General features: G+C 39.7%; 1 protein-coding gene across 2 annotated transcripts; it reads left to right on the forward strand.

Annotated features, from left to right (window-relative positions):
- The first annotated feature begins 723 nt into the window (after positions 1-723).
- LOC148726170 (NACHT, LRR and PYD domains-containing protein 12-like) lies at positions 724-16,654 on the forward strand. Of its 2 annotated transcripts, XM_088726936.1 has the most exons (3): positions 724-1,155; positions 7,994-8,089; positions 13,719-16,654. In XM_088726936.1, the coding sequence occupies exons 1-3, from the start codon at positions 1,089-1,091 to the stop codon at positions 15,929-15,931; spliced, it is 2,376 nt and encodes a 791-aa protein (XP_088583062.1). In that variant the 5' UTR covers positions 724-1,088; the 3' UTR covers positions 15,932-16,654. The 2 variants fall into 2 exon arrangements, with proteins under 2 accessions (XP_088583062.1, XP_088583063.1); XM_088726937.1 differs by lacking the exon at positions 7,994-8,089.
- The last annotated feature ends 342 nt before the right edge of the window (positions 16,655-16,996 follow it).

Genomic DNA, 16,996 nt, shown 5'->3' on the forward strand with positions numbered 1-16,996 from the left:
TATATAAAGGTAGCAAATTCTTCTCAATTATTCTAAGACCCTGAGTGTTGGTCCAGCCGGGCCTCGAACCCTCGACCTCCCGCACAACAGTCCAGCGCTCTATCCATTGAGCTAACCGGGAGGCGGTTAATCAAATTCTATGGAAATGTTTATATGCTGCTGGTGTTTTGTAGATGCAGTCTGATAATATAGGATAGCTATTGAATCCCAGCATAGGCCTTGATTTTGTTCCAGACATAAAGTATTCAAAGTATTGGGTCTTTTTACAGGAACACAGATTAAGTTGAATTCTTTGTTAGAACCCCACGGAGATGACCTTGGTTAAATGGCTTTTTTCGAGTTTCTGGTAACTTTGCCCAAATTGAATTTAGGCTCATTTATAATACATTCCTTACTTTAATTGATCTCCATAAATGAACATTCTGTTTACAACTACGAACTTACAACAAAGTTATGTGTTGGAACTCTCCTTTGTAAAAAACATTAGAAGTGGTTTTGAAACGCTGAAAACCGTTTCATGTACATAACTGAGAATTCTGCTACTTTTGAAAGTTAGGAAGGTATTCTTTATGATCGGCTATAAAAGTCAAAGTGAGTTACCTGTGCACCACTTGATCTCACGTTTTGTTACAACTCCTTCAAGGTACTGAGCTGGTGGTGCGATGGGGTAGTGGCCGTAAAGGAACAGGTGGTATTCTAAGGTGGGGAGGGGGGGGGAAAAGGGGCTTCTAATGTCTTAAGTGGCAAGGGGTCTCCTTGGCCGCAGCTCACCTCCGTGCACCTTAACTCGAGGACAAAGGAGAGGAAGGAAGCACGATAACCTGGACTACATTGTATTGCCCCCTGAAAATCTCTTTAGTGCCCTAAGATAACCTTGGTGGAGGAGCGTCTTTGAGTTTGTTGCCAATTTTTCTAATTTTCATGTTCTTTACTGACAAGGGAAGCGGATAAGATGAAAGATAAACCTCTCCCAAAAAAAATTGATGTTTTCTTTCTTAATGTTACCAAGTTAGAAATACCATGTTGAAATAAACTCAAGCTACAAATGTACATGTTTGCTATTAATACTAGGTTCAAGTAAATTTCAAATGATGAAACGAAAATCGGATGACTTGACGAGCGGGCTTCCACATAACAAGAGACCTAGGATGGAAGGTAAACGTTTTTTATGTTGTAAATGTTAATACAAGTATATGTATGTTCTGTGAAGTCAAAAGGAGACACAATTCTTTATTAAATTTCTGGGGGTGATCATATCACCTAGAACCTCATGGAAAATTCAACTTGACAACGGGTTAAAGATAGATTACAATGTGATGCCAGAGAGGCAACTTGAGACACATTCTTTTGACAATGGTTGGGTCTCGCCTGCACTGGTAGCAACACAAAATAGAGCAAACAGCTACAAAGCCAAATGTCGTGTCTTCTTCCGCCAAGAATAACAACGAGTTGTTTCTTTAGTTTATTCTGTAGGTCTCTTGATTTAAGGTTTTCAAGTGTAGTCACGAAATCTCGAGTTTTTAGTCCGCGTTTTGGTCCGAGTTTTGGTCCGTGTTTTGGTCGGAGTTTTGGTCCGATTCCATGGGAACTTCCGGGTTATAAACACAGCAGATGGGTCCCATGATCAAATTAGTTCTCTACAAAATTACAAGATACATTATCCAATTTAAAATGACTGCACTTCGAGTAATATTAATAAGGACACTTTCTAAATGGATAATAAGAAATATTTTGGATTAATATGAACATTTTTCATATCTATCTTGCCTTTTATTGATTTCTTTTCTTCTTTCTCATCTCTGCGTGATAAACAAAACAATAGGTCGCTTGGAGCGATGAATCGGCTTTCGGCGACAACATTTTTGTAGATGGGCGTGGGGATTTTTCTCTCTTAAATGCTGTTTTATGGTGTCATTAAGTATGGAAAAGCTTCAAAGTGTTCAATTCAGGCGTCAACCATGGGTTGAAGGCGTAAATTCCGTAAATAATCGAGTCCGCTTTTTGTGCATTGTTGGCTGGAGTTTTCGGAACTGAGCATATTACGTTGACCGGCTGTACTAGAAGTTGGCCGAAACCGCAACATACTTCTATATCTCCATACTCCTCCAACCTACTCTAGTTGGTTAGCTTGAATAAATATATCGTTGGGAAGAAATTGGAATTTTGCGCTGAGCCCAGATTAAAGTTGCATATTTACGGTCATGACGGCAAAAGCAAAGTAGGTGTCAAACTGAAGAGTAATTTTCAGTGTAAAAAAAAAAACGGTTGAAAAAGAAAAACGTATATGCTTTGCTCTCACAAAGGATCGATCTAAATACGCGAAGCAAAAAAATTCCTCAAACGAGAGTTTTGTGAAAAGACGAGTAATTCAATTGGTGCCATTTTTGATGAGCGGCGCTGTTATAAAACAGGCCTTTGAAGTACTGAAGCGATTTGCGCTTGGAAAAAACCATGTTTTACAATATTTCGAAAAACCAGTGTGGTATCTATAGTTTGACTCGACACCTTACGAGAACTATTTTTATTAGAGATGGTTATGATCCCACTGGAAGGATTGAGAACATTCGCCAACTCTATAAAACCCGCGAGGGTACGACAAACCTCCTTCCCTGGTGTGAAGACTTGAACTTTTCTTTTGGAGACCTCTACACCAGACTTAAAGTCATCTACAAAGAGAAAACGAGAGGAACAGCTACGGAACGAGTCGTCACGATGTCTGAAATCTTCAACCCGCACGAAGAATGTGAAGAGCCAAGAGTTGTATTAATAGAAGGGAAGCCTGGTATGGCAAAGACAACTTACTGCAAAAGAATTGTTTTCGACTGGGCCACTCAAAAACGCGCAACCGGAAATTACTTCGCAAAATTCCGCATAGTGCTTTTGATTAAATGTCGTGAAGTTCAGTCTGACCTTTGGGAAGCCATTGATGATCAACTTCTACCTCGAGATATCGGTGACGACCAAAGAAAGAGATTCCTCGACTTCATTCGCCACAATCAATCTAAAGTTCTCCTGGTACTCGATGGATTGGATGAAGTTTCTGAGATGAAGCTACCAATGTTTTCAGCAATTATTCAAGGCCGAGCGCTGCCAAAATGTCGCGTGGTTGTAACTGCACGGCACGAGGCTGGAGTCAAAGTTCGAAAATACTGCGACACGCTGATAGAGGTGGAGGGATTCACTGAAGAAGATATGAAAACCTTCATCAAAAAGTACTTCAGAAGGAAGACAAACCTGGCCGAACAGCTTATCGGACGATTGCATGACGATAAAACCTTACACGAAATTTCGACGAATCCTCTCAACATTGCGCTTCTTTGTCTGGTCTATGAAGATTTGAGAGGTGTATTTCCTGAAAGCAGAAGTAAGCTGTACATGGACATAGTGGATTGTATACTAAGAAGATACAGAGCAAAGAAACAACTTTCAGAAGTCGAAGAGGACCCTGTTGGACTTTACGAAAGCCAACTGAACCACCTTGGCTCGATAGCTTTGAAAGGTTTATTAGAAGACAACTTGGACTTTGACGACAATGAGCTTGGAAAACACAAAGGAAGTGATCTACCAGAACTTGGATTTCTCTCTGTTCAGCCCGGACGCAGTAAACTCCGAGCTACTAGACGTTATGGCTTTCTTCACAAGACTTTTCAAGAGTTCTTCGCCGCCTTGAATCTCGTTTGTCAGCTTATCAATAAGGAAATTAGCACGGACAGCATAGCTGTTGACAGACGATATCGCCACGAGCTGTAAGAAGTGCTTCTATTCACATTTGGCATTCTAGCCGCACGGTGCGAGGAAACAGCAGAGAACCTTACGAAAAGTATGGCGACACAGTTAAACCGGGAAGTCCGGAATAGGGAAGCCGGAAATAGTATGACTGTTATATAAGAGTGCATTTATGAATGCAAAAATGAAAATTATTAGAAGACAACTTGGACTTTGACGAGAAGGAGCTTGGAAAAAAAAAAAGGAAAGCGATTTACCTGGATTTGCATTTCTGTTAGTTCAGCCCTGAGGTAGTAAACTAAGACCGACTAAACGTTATGGCTTTCTTCACAAGACTTTCCAACAATTCTTCGCAGCACTCTGTCTCGGTTGTCAGCTTATCAAGAAATAAATAAGCACAGACAGCATAAATGCTGACAGACGATATCGCTATCAGCTGAGAGAAGTGCTTCTGTTTACATTTGGCATTCTGGCAGCGCAGTCCCAGGAAAAATTCATCTCTAGAAATGTTATTTCTGAACGGAAATAACATTTGTGAAGCTGGTGCTGCTGCTCTGGCTAAGTAATTATTTGAAAGAAAACACATCTCTAGAAGTGTCGAATTGACCTTTGAATTATTTTGGTAATTCTGGTGCTGCTGCTGCTCTGACTGCTGTGCGAGAGTGTCATCCATCTCTAACCGAGTTAGATGGGCTTCCCCTGAAATTTTATACTCTGTGCTCTGACCAATTTTAAGAAGTGATAATGTAGCGAATAATCAGGGATTCGCGGCTCTTACCCTAAGCAGGGTAGATCATGGTACAGTAGCTTCTAATTATCGATATAAATATTAATGCAAGACTTATGTAGCATCTATTCACTAAGATTATTTAATTTAGTAAGAGCTTCATTTGAACGATAAATGTACTTCTTAAGACTTTTAACTGATGTAAATAAAAGTATTTTCAGCAGAATTTCAAGGTTTCTCCATGTATTCTCTATGTGTGTTTAGTTATTTTTTTCCTGCATTCTTCCGGAAAATCTGTTTGATCTCGATGCCCCTTCGTTTTCTGTTTCCTTACTTCATGTCAACTTTTTTGCTTGAGATCTTTTGGAAATTGACGCAATTGGTTCAATGTGGTATGTATGCTGTAGGAATTCGGTTTTACTTTGGTAATGATTACTGGATGAACGAGTGAATTGTCTTGCTAATTGAAAAAAGGCGAAAGGAAAAAAAAGAGAAAAAAAAGGACACTGGCGGCAGCCACAGATTATGCAGGTGTTCGAACTTTCCCTACCCTACCCTACTCATCAGATATTGTCAACTGTTAATTTTATCAGAGAATTTCTGGGAAAAGAATTGGAGAGGAAAAGGAAGAAAACATGGGGAGGGGGAATTCAAACCCGGGATTATAAAACAGGTTCACCAGACTTAAAATAACATAAAGGGAATGGAAAAAAATGTGCGACGATGGAAGAGGATGAACAAGAGAGGAAAAACTGCGGTAAAGTTATGTATGTCACAAGTAGTCAAAAGACGTCTATGCATAATGAATCAAAGATCACGGACTCGATCAAACAGGGTTGTTCGGGTAATCCCGCGCTAGAATAATATTTTTTTCCGCAAGCTCCTTACGGGAGTTACCCCATGACATCGAAACCCGCTTGAGATATGGCGGACATGGCGCACGGGCTGATCAATAGAACACGCTGAAAAAGAAAGATTGTAAGATGAGGTCATTATTAAATTGCCTTGGAGATCAGTGGATTCTGTAGTAGCCCAGGTACCCCCACCCCACCCCACCCCGCTAAGATAAGGTGCGGCTCTTGACAGGGCTAGGACCTAGTCTCGTACCCAGACCCTAGAGGTAAACGAGAGGATCTGGGTAATGGATTAGTCAGGACCTTCCGGGTGAATGAAATGAAACTAAAATGAGTGAATGTGAATGAAATGGCACTTTCATTTCACTGTCGGACAGTGAAGCGAATCGTGATGGCGCTAATGCCGAGTCTCCTTTTCCGTTGTTTTTCTCTTTTTTTTTGCCTCATTTAAGAACTCTAGCCCAAGTGAAAAGGTGGGAAAATTGTCTTCGTTTTGGGACTGGTGGGCCGAGTCTCTGTTTGTATCCATTATTGTAGCGAAATGTATTAGTTTTTCCCCGCGCTAACCATGGCCACTCGGGCGAAAAAGAGAAATTTCTAGCGAAGCGGTTTGCTCACACTATCAGCATACACTATCGGGACTTTGAGCACGCTTACGTATACTGAATTTGATTGCGCGGCTCTGTGGCAAAAATAAAAATTGCTCTTTGAGGCAAAAGAAGCAGACTTTGCTTTATCGTTTTTCTAGAAGTGAAAATATCATCCGGGAAATCTAAGATAGGCTGATCGTATTAAGCATGAAAAACGGGATCTCTTCTTACGTTATCAGTTATTGTCAATTTAATCTCAGTGGGGAGTAGTACGGTTGACGGTTAAATCTTATGGCCTTTGACAGAAGAAGTTTCTTAGTAGGAGGAAGATGTTTCTTATTAGATATTTCTTATAAACGGAAATAAGATGTTCTAGAAGTGCCTGAATATTATCACAGGATCAGTCTTAACTTCCCACGGCAGTGAGGAGCGTAATATAAATGAACTACAGTGTAAGCAACATGAAAATGAGAAAAAATTAGAAAAAACCGCGACAAACTCTTGGAACAAACTCTTCTTCGACGAACTTAGTACTGTTTGACATTCAGGGAATGGCTGCCCAGGTCCTACAACCTTTCTTGAAGACGTTGCATGCACACGATAAACTCGGCCACAATCTTCACCGCCACCGAGCTGCGAAAATTGGCACATTTTGGCGTACAACAGAACAATTGAGTAATTTCTATTTTTCCTTACTTTTTTGTAACCCAATGATGATCTGAATTTTATCTTATTCTAAATTTGAACCCAACGAATGATCTAATTTTTAACGCAATGAATGAAAATGCTAAATTATTCTGTTTTTTAAGATATTAATAAGATAAAATCGCACGTGATCTTATTTAGATGAAACAATGGGACAGTAAAGGATGTGCAACCTAGGGTGAGAAGGAGGAAAGGGGCTTCTAATATCTTGAGAGATAAGGGGTCTCCCTAGCTACAGCCCACCTCCATGCACCTAAACACTAGATAGGAGAAATGGAAGGAATGGAACCATTTTAACCTTAATAACATTGTATTGCCCCCCTAAAATTCTCTCTACCGTCCTAAGATGACCCTGGTGGAGGTGCTTCCTAGAGTTTGTTGCGGCTATTTCTAATTTTCATGTTGCTTACACTGTAGCTCATTTATATTACGCTCCTCACTGCCGTGGGAAGTTAAGACTGATCCTGTGATAATATTCAGGCACTTCTAGAAGGCTTTGCACTTCTTTCCGGTTTTGAGTTGATGATGTTAGAGACACGTTATGGTTATGGTTACCTTAGATATTTGGGTTATGATCGTTGGATCCTAGGCTGTTCATGGGCCAAACCATTTCTTTCTTTCATTTGCAGTGCTAATACACTAATACTTTTAACCGAATTACGGTCTTTTTGTCCAATAGTCTTTTCGTCCAAGTCTTTTCGTTCCAAAGTTTTTTCATCTAGGTCTGTTCGTCTAAATGTTAAGTCTTATCTGGGAGCATTTAAGTAACTTTTAGAAGGCTAGATAAGGCTATATAAAGAACTTATTAGTGCGAGCCGTTGCCATTTTGGTTTCGATAGCTCTTACTAACTGATCCTCGTTTACAATTTCAACATCGTCAATTACGATAAATACACAGAGATGTTTATTTGGGGTCATTTTTGGGTTAGGTTTATTTGTTAATCATTTTTGGTTAGTTTTACTTCTTTATCATGTTGGAATATGTTGTTGGTTGTATCGGACACTAATTGATGTTACCCATAGTTGTCTATTACGCACAATAGACGCTTAACAACAAGCCTAATATTCCCATTTCTTCTGCGCGAAATAATTAAACGGCAAGTCTTTACTTTTGTCACTATTTGATAAAATATATCTTGTTACTACTTCATTTAAAACAATGTTACAACTTTGACGAAAAGACTTGATATTGGACAAGTGGACCAAAGACTTCAGATGAAAAGTACTTAGACGGAAAGACTCTTGGACGAAAAGACCGGATACTCTTTTCACCAACTCATCACTTTACCGATCCAACTCCCCCCCCCCCCCACCTCCTCCTTGATTTGCGGCATCTTTACCTAAATGTCCCAATTTTCAAAACTGACATAAACATTACCTTCTATCATCAGACCCAAACAGACAAGAGTTGCAGCAGATCAGTAGTGAAGTGCGAAACATTAGAGAAAAGTTGGACACTCAGCTGAGAGAGGACACGAGGAATGCAGGTAAGAACTCAATTAGTACTACATGATAGGAAATTCAATTAAAACTGATATGATAGTCTGCGAAATATGTAAGATAAACCTCTTCTACATTTTTTTCATAATTTTCTACGGGTAGTACTTAGCGATTCCATCCATTATCAGTTGTCTCCCACCCCACCCTGCCCCCATCCTTAGGATCAAAATGTGCACCACGTTGAATCCACTCCACCAGAAGCTGCAATGTAATGATCTCCATTACAAAGGGAAAATCAAATTCCAATCTCGCCATCATCATCGTCCAGCTTCTTTTATTTTGCGTGGTATTTTCGAAGTCGCGCAGTTGTTTTGTACCAGCGAGAAATTTTTGAAAAATGTCCTTGGAATGTCGAAGACATAGCAGTTGAAGGGTCAGGTAAGAAATTTACAGAATTTATTCTATCGCGAGATCCTCCTAAACAACTCTCTCATGCAGAATGTTTTTGAAGCAATAGTGGACCACGAGGTATGGAAGTCAGTCCTACGAAAAAGTCTTTAACCAAAACTGATCTTGCAGGTGATTCAAACGATTTTTTTGGACTGTATTTCAAAATGAAAAAAAGGCTCATAACCTATGCAGACTAAATTACTTGTATAAATTGACCTTCAGAGTTGATCAGTGTTCCGCGTAGAAAGTGAGGCCCACGAACTGATCCCAAATCGTGCAATATTATCCAAGCTTTAAGAATCATTGGATCCAAGAGGAATACATTTGTAATTCGAAATCAGAAAAATGCAAATTAAGTCTTAATCTCGTACCAAAATTCAAGAAAACATGATTGGAAACTTACCTCTGTGGCGGGTCGTGAAAACAGATTTCTCTCTTCAGGCTAGCAGATTCGGGTAAGCGAACAGATTATAAAAAACCTACTTCTCTCTTTACTGATTCTTCTCAAGAACTGGTTTAAAGCATGATAAGCTAACACTTTAAAATCATTTTACGGAATTAATGTCATCACGAGTCGTGTAATTAAAATATATCTGTCATCATCATCGGCAACTAAACGAAACAATCAGAACTGATCGTGGCCAGATGAACAGTGAAGACGGCCGACAAGTGAGTGACAACGTGAACTCAGGGGTGGAACATCCGGATGAGACGCAGAATCAGGGTCAGTTCCACAACACTATCAGGACGATGTTACTTTTTTTTTTCAATAACTCCTCTACAAGGTTTACAATAAAATTCTAACCAGCTCACAGGCACTCTACCCTTAAAGAGGGTGTGAAAAGTGCATCTTAACTTTACACCCACGTCCAAAGTCTGTGGCTACCAGTATGTGATCAACTGTTTTCACGGCTAGGTAACCTAAACCAGTTGGCATGTACTTAAAAGAGGTGGGTTGTTACTCCACCCTCATGACAATGAAATAAAGTTGCATTATAAAAATAATTTGTTATTCGATCCAGTGTCAATGAGGGTAGCTCTGAGGGGACTGCCTGCATGAGCTCCTTACAGACCTCATTGATAATGCGCTCAAGGTAGAAATCTGTCCTCTTCCAAGAACATCGTTCTTTAATACGAACACCAATCCGGCAAACCGTTGAAGCGAAGGTCTTTGCCTTCACTGGTCGCAACACAAATAGAAAAAAGAGCTAAAAAGCCAAATGTCTGTCTTTTCCCGCCAAGAATAAGTACGAAACGTTCCTTAAGTTTATTTTGTAAGTCTCGTGAGTTATGTTCTCTAGGTGCAATGACGAGATCTCGAGCTTTTGGTCCGTGTTTTCATCGTTCCTCCCTTGGAGGTTTACATGTTCTTTATTTTTCTGTCGCTGTGGTGCGGGTACTTTTCAATTCAAGGGCCATAGGCGATGTTCTCAGCTCGAGAGCGCTGAACGGCCTTTTTTCCTGCATTAATTCCTTTTTTCCTATTTATTCCTTTTTTCCTATTTAGGTCCTAAGGACTGAAAATACGTCTCACTCGTTCGAGCTCTTTCTTCCCGCGTAACTCTGCTTACACGTATATTTACTCCAAATGTATGCTCAATGTACACCCATCATACCCTACTTAGTTGCATCTTTGCTTTGGGTTTGACATCTATCGTCCAGTTTTCCCGTTAAATGTTTTAATGATGTTTTGATGATGTATGTACGTGTTCAAAGCCCAAACTCGAGTCACGAGTCGTGAACCAGAATCTTAGGGTCGGTTATTTACCCGAGGTCTAACCCAAACCCCGGTTTTACGCAAACAGTGAGCCGCAGGGATTCTCTAAGTGACGGTGGATTTAACTCAATAAATTTCCATACATTGCTAACTTTCCACCTTCTTGACACTGTCAAAAATAAATGTTCAGATAAAAGATTCAACTAAAATGAAGATGGTTTAGATGGCAGTTTTGTAAAAAAAATGCTAAACTTCGTTTAAATAACCAGCCGTGATGAAAAGTCGTTATTGGTTGGCTAGCTAGGAGTGGGCGGGGAGAAGGAAATGAAGGATTTAGGGGGGATCATAACATGGTTTTCGGGAGAAATCAAAGGGAGGTCAGTCGTCGCCAAAAAATGCAAAAGGGGAACTATAGAAAACCTTTTCTTTTTTCGACGACTTTACAATTTATTAAAAGAAAAAAAATAGGCGGGCGTGATTAGTTTCCTTGTCAAAATTCTAAACTGTATCAGAGCTACTGTAATTTTCGATGCAGCGTTCGGTGGCCTTTACTTTTGGTGCCTCAAGAAAGGGTGCCTGTGCAAAACAAGCTCATTAGGGATAGGGCGCTTATTTTTCTTCTCAGAAACAGAAGAATATGCAAAAAAAAAAAGCTTGAATTGTTCCATTAATATAGAAGACTACAGAACAGACTTGTCCAGGGATCCTGCAAGACTAAAACTACCGACAAGGCAATGGTCGCAAACGAGATTATTCGTTTGAAGAAACTGTGCACTCACGTGGTTACCGTTTTCTGTAACGAGGCTTTAAATGAGAACTGAAAGGAAAATGAACTACGGTTGATCTCGTTGCAAATATACTCTAGCAGTGCCATCACTGAAACAGAATCGGGGCGCTTAACAGAACATGAGTGCTTATCCAGTAGGAGTGCTTATCAGAATAGGGGCGCTCATTAACAAAAACCAGATTCGAGAGGGGCCCTTCTTAGAGAAGGAGAACAAAGACGCTAAATCAATGATTATGGTACTTTGCCATGCCTGGGAAACATTTTGCGAAATGGGTGACGATAGCTCAGATTGGCTGTAATTGACTCATCTTAATTTTAAAGGCTCACGGAATGTGTAACATTTCTTAAGCTAACCCATGTTCTTCTGTATTTTAAAATGCGATAAAAAAAGCCTGGACTCCCATTTCTGTGCTTCACAACCTTTTAGACAAATTTAATTTTTTGACTGGGTAATAATTGAAATTGCTGGGGCTGATTATACCACTAAGAACTTCGTGCAAAATTCAACTTGACAACGGGTTAAGAGATATATTACAATGTGAGGCCAGAGATGCAACTTGAGATATTATTTTGACCTCGTTGGGTCTCGTCTATACTGGTAGCAACACAAAATAGGACAAACAGCTAAAGAGCCAGATGTCGTGTCTTTTCCCACCAAGAATAAGTAGGAAAAGTTTCTTAAGTTTATATTTTCCAGGTGTAGTCACGAAATCAGTCGAGTTTTTGGTCACGTTGTTTTCGTTATTCCTCCCTTGGAGGTTTATCAATTCTATATTTCTATGTCGCTGTGGTGCGGAGGTTTTTAAATTCAAGGGTTATAGGCGATGTATTCCGCTTGAGAGAGCTGAATGTGCCCTTTTCTGCAATTATTAAGGGCTGAAAATACTTATCACTCGTTCGAGCTCTTTCTTCCCGTGTGACTCTGCATACAAGCTTATTTACTCCAAATGTATGCTCAATCTACGCGGATTGAGCCTCAGTTAGTTGCATCTTTGCTTTGGGTTTGACCGTCTATCGTGCTGTTGTCGCGTTAACTATTTAACCTTTGACCTAAATCTAATTTTGCGAATCAATAATAATTGACAAGTGGTAGCTTCCATGGATCTGCGCGTAAATTTCGTGTAAACTGAAAAGTTTTCTTCTCTGATTTTGTTGATAGGGTGGCCATCGGAAAGACTTCGAAATATCAGATATATATCACAGTTCAAACTATGTCATAGCGGTAACTTCTTTAGTATGTCAGACACGTTTTGAAAAATTGCTACTCATCATAACAATCAAATAGAATGTCAATCAAAACCAAGTCACACCCGCCAAACGATAAGATTTTTGCTCGATAGCACTTGATTTTAAAAGGATTGAGAGGCACACGATATTCTTACAATTACTTCGAATTATCCTCGATGCCTTCTAGTTGGGGTCTTTTCTATAGTCATCTATGTTCAAAAAACCGCCAGGCGGCAAGAAGCTGAAAGTAGGATCGAGAAGCCACTCACCGGCTGCGCCGTGGAAAACTACCAGGCCGATTACAAACTACAAACTATAGCGTCAGTTTTGCGCGTAGGAGAGAGGAAATTTTCATTTTGAAATAAATACAACTTGGTAAAACTTGATTTTCGGACGATCTCGTCATTGAATTTCGCATGATTACGTTGCGTGACACAATATTAATAAAGTTTGTAAGCAGTTCCTTTCACTTTATAAAGTCTTGAAAAATCGATGAAAATAATAATCTACTTGGCATATTTAGTGTGTTTTCGTGAATATACTATTTTCTGGCGATTTCACGGGAGCTTTTGGATAATAAACACAGCAGATGGGTCCTTTGAATAAGTTAGTACAGTATAAAATTAGAGAATACATTATCCAATACAAAATTAGTGCACTTCAAGTAATATTAATAAGGAAACTTTTTAAATGGATAATAAGAAATATTTTGGATTAACATGACCAATTTTCATATCTATCTTGCCTTTTCGTGATTTCTTTTCTTGTCTCTCTTTACTGCGTGATAAACATAACAATAGGACACTTAGAGCGATGAATCACCTTTCGGCGGCAACATTTTTGTAGATGGGTGTAGAGATTTCTCTCCCCTAAATGCTGTTTCATGGTATCATGAAGCATGAAAAAGCTGCAAAATGTTCAATTCAGGCGTCAACCATGGGTCGAAGGCGTAAATTTCGTAAATAATTGACTCCGCTTTTGGGCATTGTTGGGTGGAATTTTCGAAAATGTGCATATGACGTTGATCGGCTGTACAAGAAGTTCGCCGAAACCGCAAGATATTTTTATATTTCCATACTCCTCTAACCCATTTTAGTTAGTTTGAATAAATATATCATTGGGTAGAGGTTGGAATTTTGCGCTGAGCCGATGTAAAAGTTGCATATTTACGGTCATAGTGGCAAAGGCAAAGTAGGTGTCAAATTGAAAATAATTTTCAATGTAAAGAGCCGTTATAAAAGAAAAACTTAGGTGATTTTTTCTCACAAAGGATCGATCTAAATGCGCGAAAGAAAAAACTTCGTCAAACAAGAGTTTTGTGAAAAGACGAGTAATTCAATTTGTGCCATTCGATGATCGGCGCTTTTAAAAAACGGACCTTTGAGCGCTGAAGGGACTTTCGCTTGCATGGAAAAAATGTTTTGCAATATTTCGAAAAACCAAGGTGGTTTCGACAGTTTGACTTAACACCTGACGAGAATTATTTTTATTTTAGATGCCTTTGATCCCACCGAAATGATTGAGAACATTTCTCAACTCTACAAAACCCGCGAGGGTACGATGAACCTCCTTCCCTGGTGTGAAGACTTGAACTTTTCTTTTGGAGACCTCTACACCAGACTTAAAATCACCTACAAAAAGAAAACGAGAGGAACAGCTACAGACCGAGTTGTCACAATTTCTGAAATCTTCAACCCGCACGAAGAATGTGAAGAACCAAGACTTGTATTAATAGAAGGAAAGCCTGGTATGGGAAAGACAACTTACTGCAAAAAGGTTGTTTTCGACTGGGTCACTCAAAAACGCGCAGCCGGAAATTCCTTCGCAAAATTCTGCATAGTGCTTTTGATTAAATGTCGTGAAGTTCAGTCTGACCTTTGGGAAGCCATTGATGATCAACTTCTACTTCGAGATATCGGTGATGACCAAAGAAAGAGATTCCTCGACTTCATTCGCCACAATCAATCTAAAGTTCTCCTGGTACTCGATGGATTGGATGAAGTTTCTGAGAAGAAGCTACCAATGTTATCAGAAATTATTCAAGGCCGAACGCTGCCAAAATGTCGCGTGGTTGTAGCTGCACGGCAAGAGGCTGGAGTCAAAGTTCGAAAATACTGCGACATGCTGCTAGAGGTGGAGGGATTCACTGAAGAAGATGTGAAAACCTTCATCAAAAAGTACTTCAGAGAGAAGACAAACTTGGCCGAACAGCTTATCGAACGACTGGATGACGATAAAACCTTACATGAAATGTCGACGAATCCTCTCAACACTGCACTTATTTGCCTGGTCTATGAAGATTTGAACGGTGTATTTCCTGAAAGCAGAAGTAAGCTGTACATGGACATAGTGGATTGTATACTAAGAAGATACAGAGCAAGGAAACAACTTTCAGAAGTCGACGAGGCGGACCTTGTTGTACTTTACGAAAGCCAACTGAACCACCTTGGCTCGATAGCTTTGAAAAGTTTATTAGAAGACAACTTGGACTTTGACGAGAAGGAGCTTGGAAAACACAAAGGAAGTGATCTACCTGAACTTGGATTTCTCTCTGTTCAGCCCGGAGGCAGTAAACTCCGAGCTACTAGACGTTATGGCTTTCTTCACAAGACTTTCCAAGAGTTCTTCGCCGCTTTGAATCTCGTTTGTCAGCTTATCAAGAAAGAAATTAGCACAGACAGCATAGCTGTTGACAGACGATATCGCCACGAGCTGAAAGAAGTGCTTCTGTTCACATTTGGCATTCTTGCCGCACGGTGCGAGGAAACAGCAGAGAACCTTATGAAAAGTATGGCGACACAGTTAAACCGGGAGGTCGAGCAAAGGGAAGCCGAAAATAGTATGACTGTTATATTAGAGTGCATATATGAATGCAAAAATGAAAATAATTTCCATGTAAAATTGGCCCGCGCTCTTGGACCTTGTCTTCAAATTGAAACCATTACTGTTTGGCCCACATTAAGATTAGAGGGGGCTAAAACTATCTTACTAACCAACATTCTTAGAACAAATACAAGTATGACAGCGTTGCATTTGTTTGGTAATGAAATTCGTGATGACGGTGCCGCTACTCTCGCTAATTGTTTGAAAGGGAAGACATCTCTGAAAGAGTTGAATTTGTCTGTCAATAAAATTGGTGATGACGGTGCTGCTGCTCTGGCTGAGTTTTTGAAAGAAAATAAATCTTGGGAAACGTTAGACTTGGGGGAAAATGCCATTGGTGAAGCTGGTGCTGCTGCTCTAGCTGGTTCTTTCAAAGAGAATACATCTCTGACATATTTGAGTTTGAGTTATAATAAAATTGGTGATGACGGTGCTGCTTCTCTGGCTGAGTGTTTGAAAGAAAATAAATCTCTGCAAAGGTTAGACTTGGATGAAAATGACATTGGTGAAGCTGGTGCTGCTTCTCTGGCTGAGTGTTTGAAAGAGAATACATCTCTGACATATTTGAGATTGAGTTTTAATAAAATTGGTGATGACGGTGCTGCTTCTCTGGCTGAGTGTTTGAAAGAAAATAAATCTCTGCAAAAGTTAGACTTGGATGAAAATGACATTGGTGAAGCTGGTGCTGCTAGTCTGGCTGAGTTTTTGAAAGAAAATTCATCCCTGAAAAGTATAAATCTGAACAGAAATAACATTGGTGAAGCTGGTGCGGCTTCTCTGGCTGAGTGTTTGAAAGAAAACATATCTCTAACTGTGTTGTATTGATCTCTAATTAACAAATGGTAAACACCACAGCGTACACTATTGAGTTATGGATGCACGCGGGAGGTTGCTAAGCACGAAAGAAGCGTAAGAGTCGCTCGAGGCGATAGCCGAGAGTGACTCTAGCTTCTTTCGTGCTTAGCAACCTCCCAAGTGCATCCATAACTCAATAGTGTACGGTGTGGTGTTTACCATTTGTTTTATAACATAACATTGATACATTGTAGCTAAAGAGTTCCCTTTTATTTAACAAATCTTACGTGACCAGAAAAAACAAGCGCGCGCGGAAAATAGTCTTTGCATTTGCTCACGTCAGCAGCGTACACCCATGGGCAAATGGGAGACGCTAAATTGACCAATCAGAGCGCGCGCTTTACTTTGGTTATGTTATAAATTACTTTGGTAATTCTGGTGCTGCTGCTCTGACTGCTGGGCAAGAGTGTCAATCATCTCCAACCGAGTTAGATGGGCCTCCCCTGATATTTTATACTCTGCCTTCTGACCAATTTTAAAAAGCAATAATGTAGCGAATGATCAGCGATTGACGACTCTTACCCTAAGCAGGGTAAATGTACAGTAGCTTCTAATCATCGATAACAATATTAATGCAAGACTTTGGTAGCATATATTCACTAAAATTATTTACTTTAGTAAGAGCTCCATTTGAATGATAACTGTATTTCTTAAGTCTTTTAACCGATGTAAATAAAGGTATTTTCAGCAGAATTTCAAGTTTTCTCCAAGTATTCTCTATGTGTGTTTAGTTTTTTTTTTTTCTGCATTCTTCCAGAAAATCCGTTTGATCACAATGCTCCTTAGTTTACTGTTTCCTTACTTCATGTCAACTTTTTTGCTTGAGATCTTTTAGAAACTGACGCGATTGGTTTAATAGGGTATGGATGCTTTAGGAATTGGGTTTTACTTTGGTCACGATTACTGGATGAACGAGCGAATTGTCTTGGTAATTGAGAAAAGGCGAAAGGAAAAAAAAGAGAGAAAAAGGACACTGGCGGCAGCCACAGATTATGCAGGTGTTCAAACTTTCCCTACCCTACCCTTCTCCTCAGA

This window comes from Stylophora pistillata, chromosome 7, assembly GCF_964205215.1.
Source record: "Stylophora pistillata chromosome 7, jaStyPist1.2, whole genome shotgun sequence".
NCBI classification, from domain to species: domain Eukaryota; kingdom Metazoa; phylum Cnidaria; class Anthozoa; order Scleractinia; family Pocilloporidae; genus Stylophora; species Stylophora pistillata.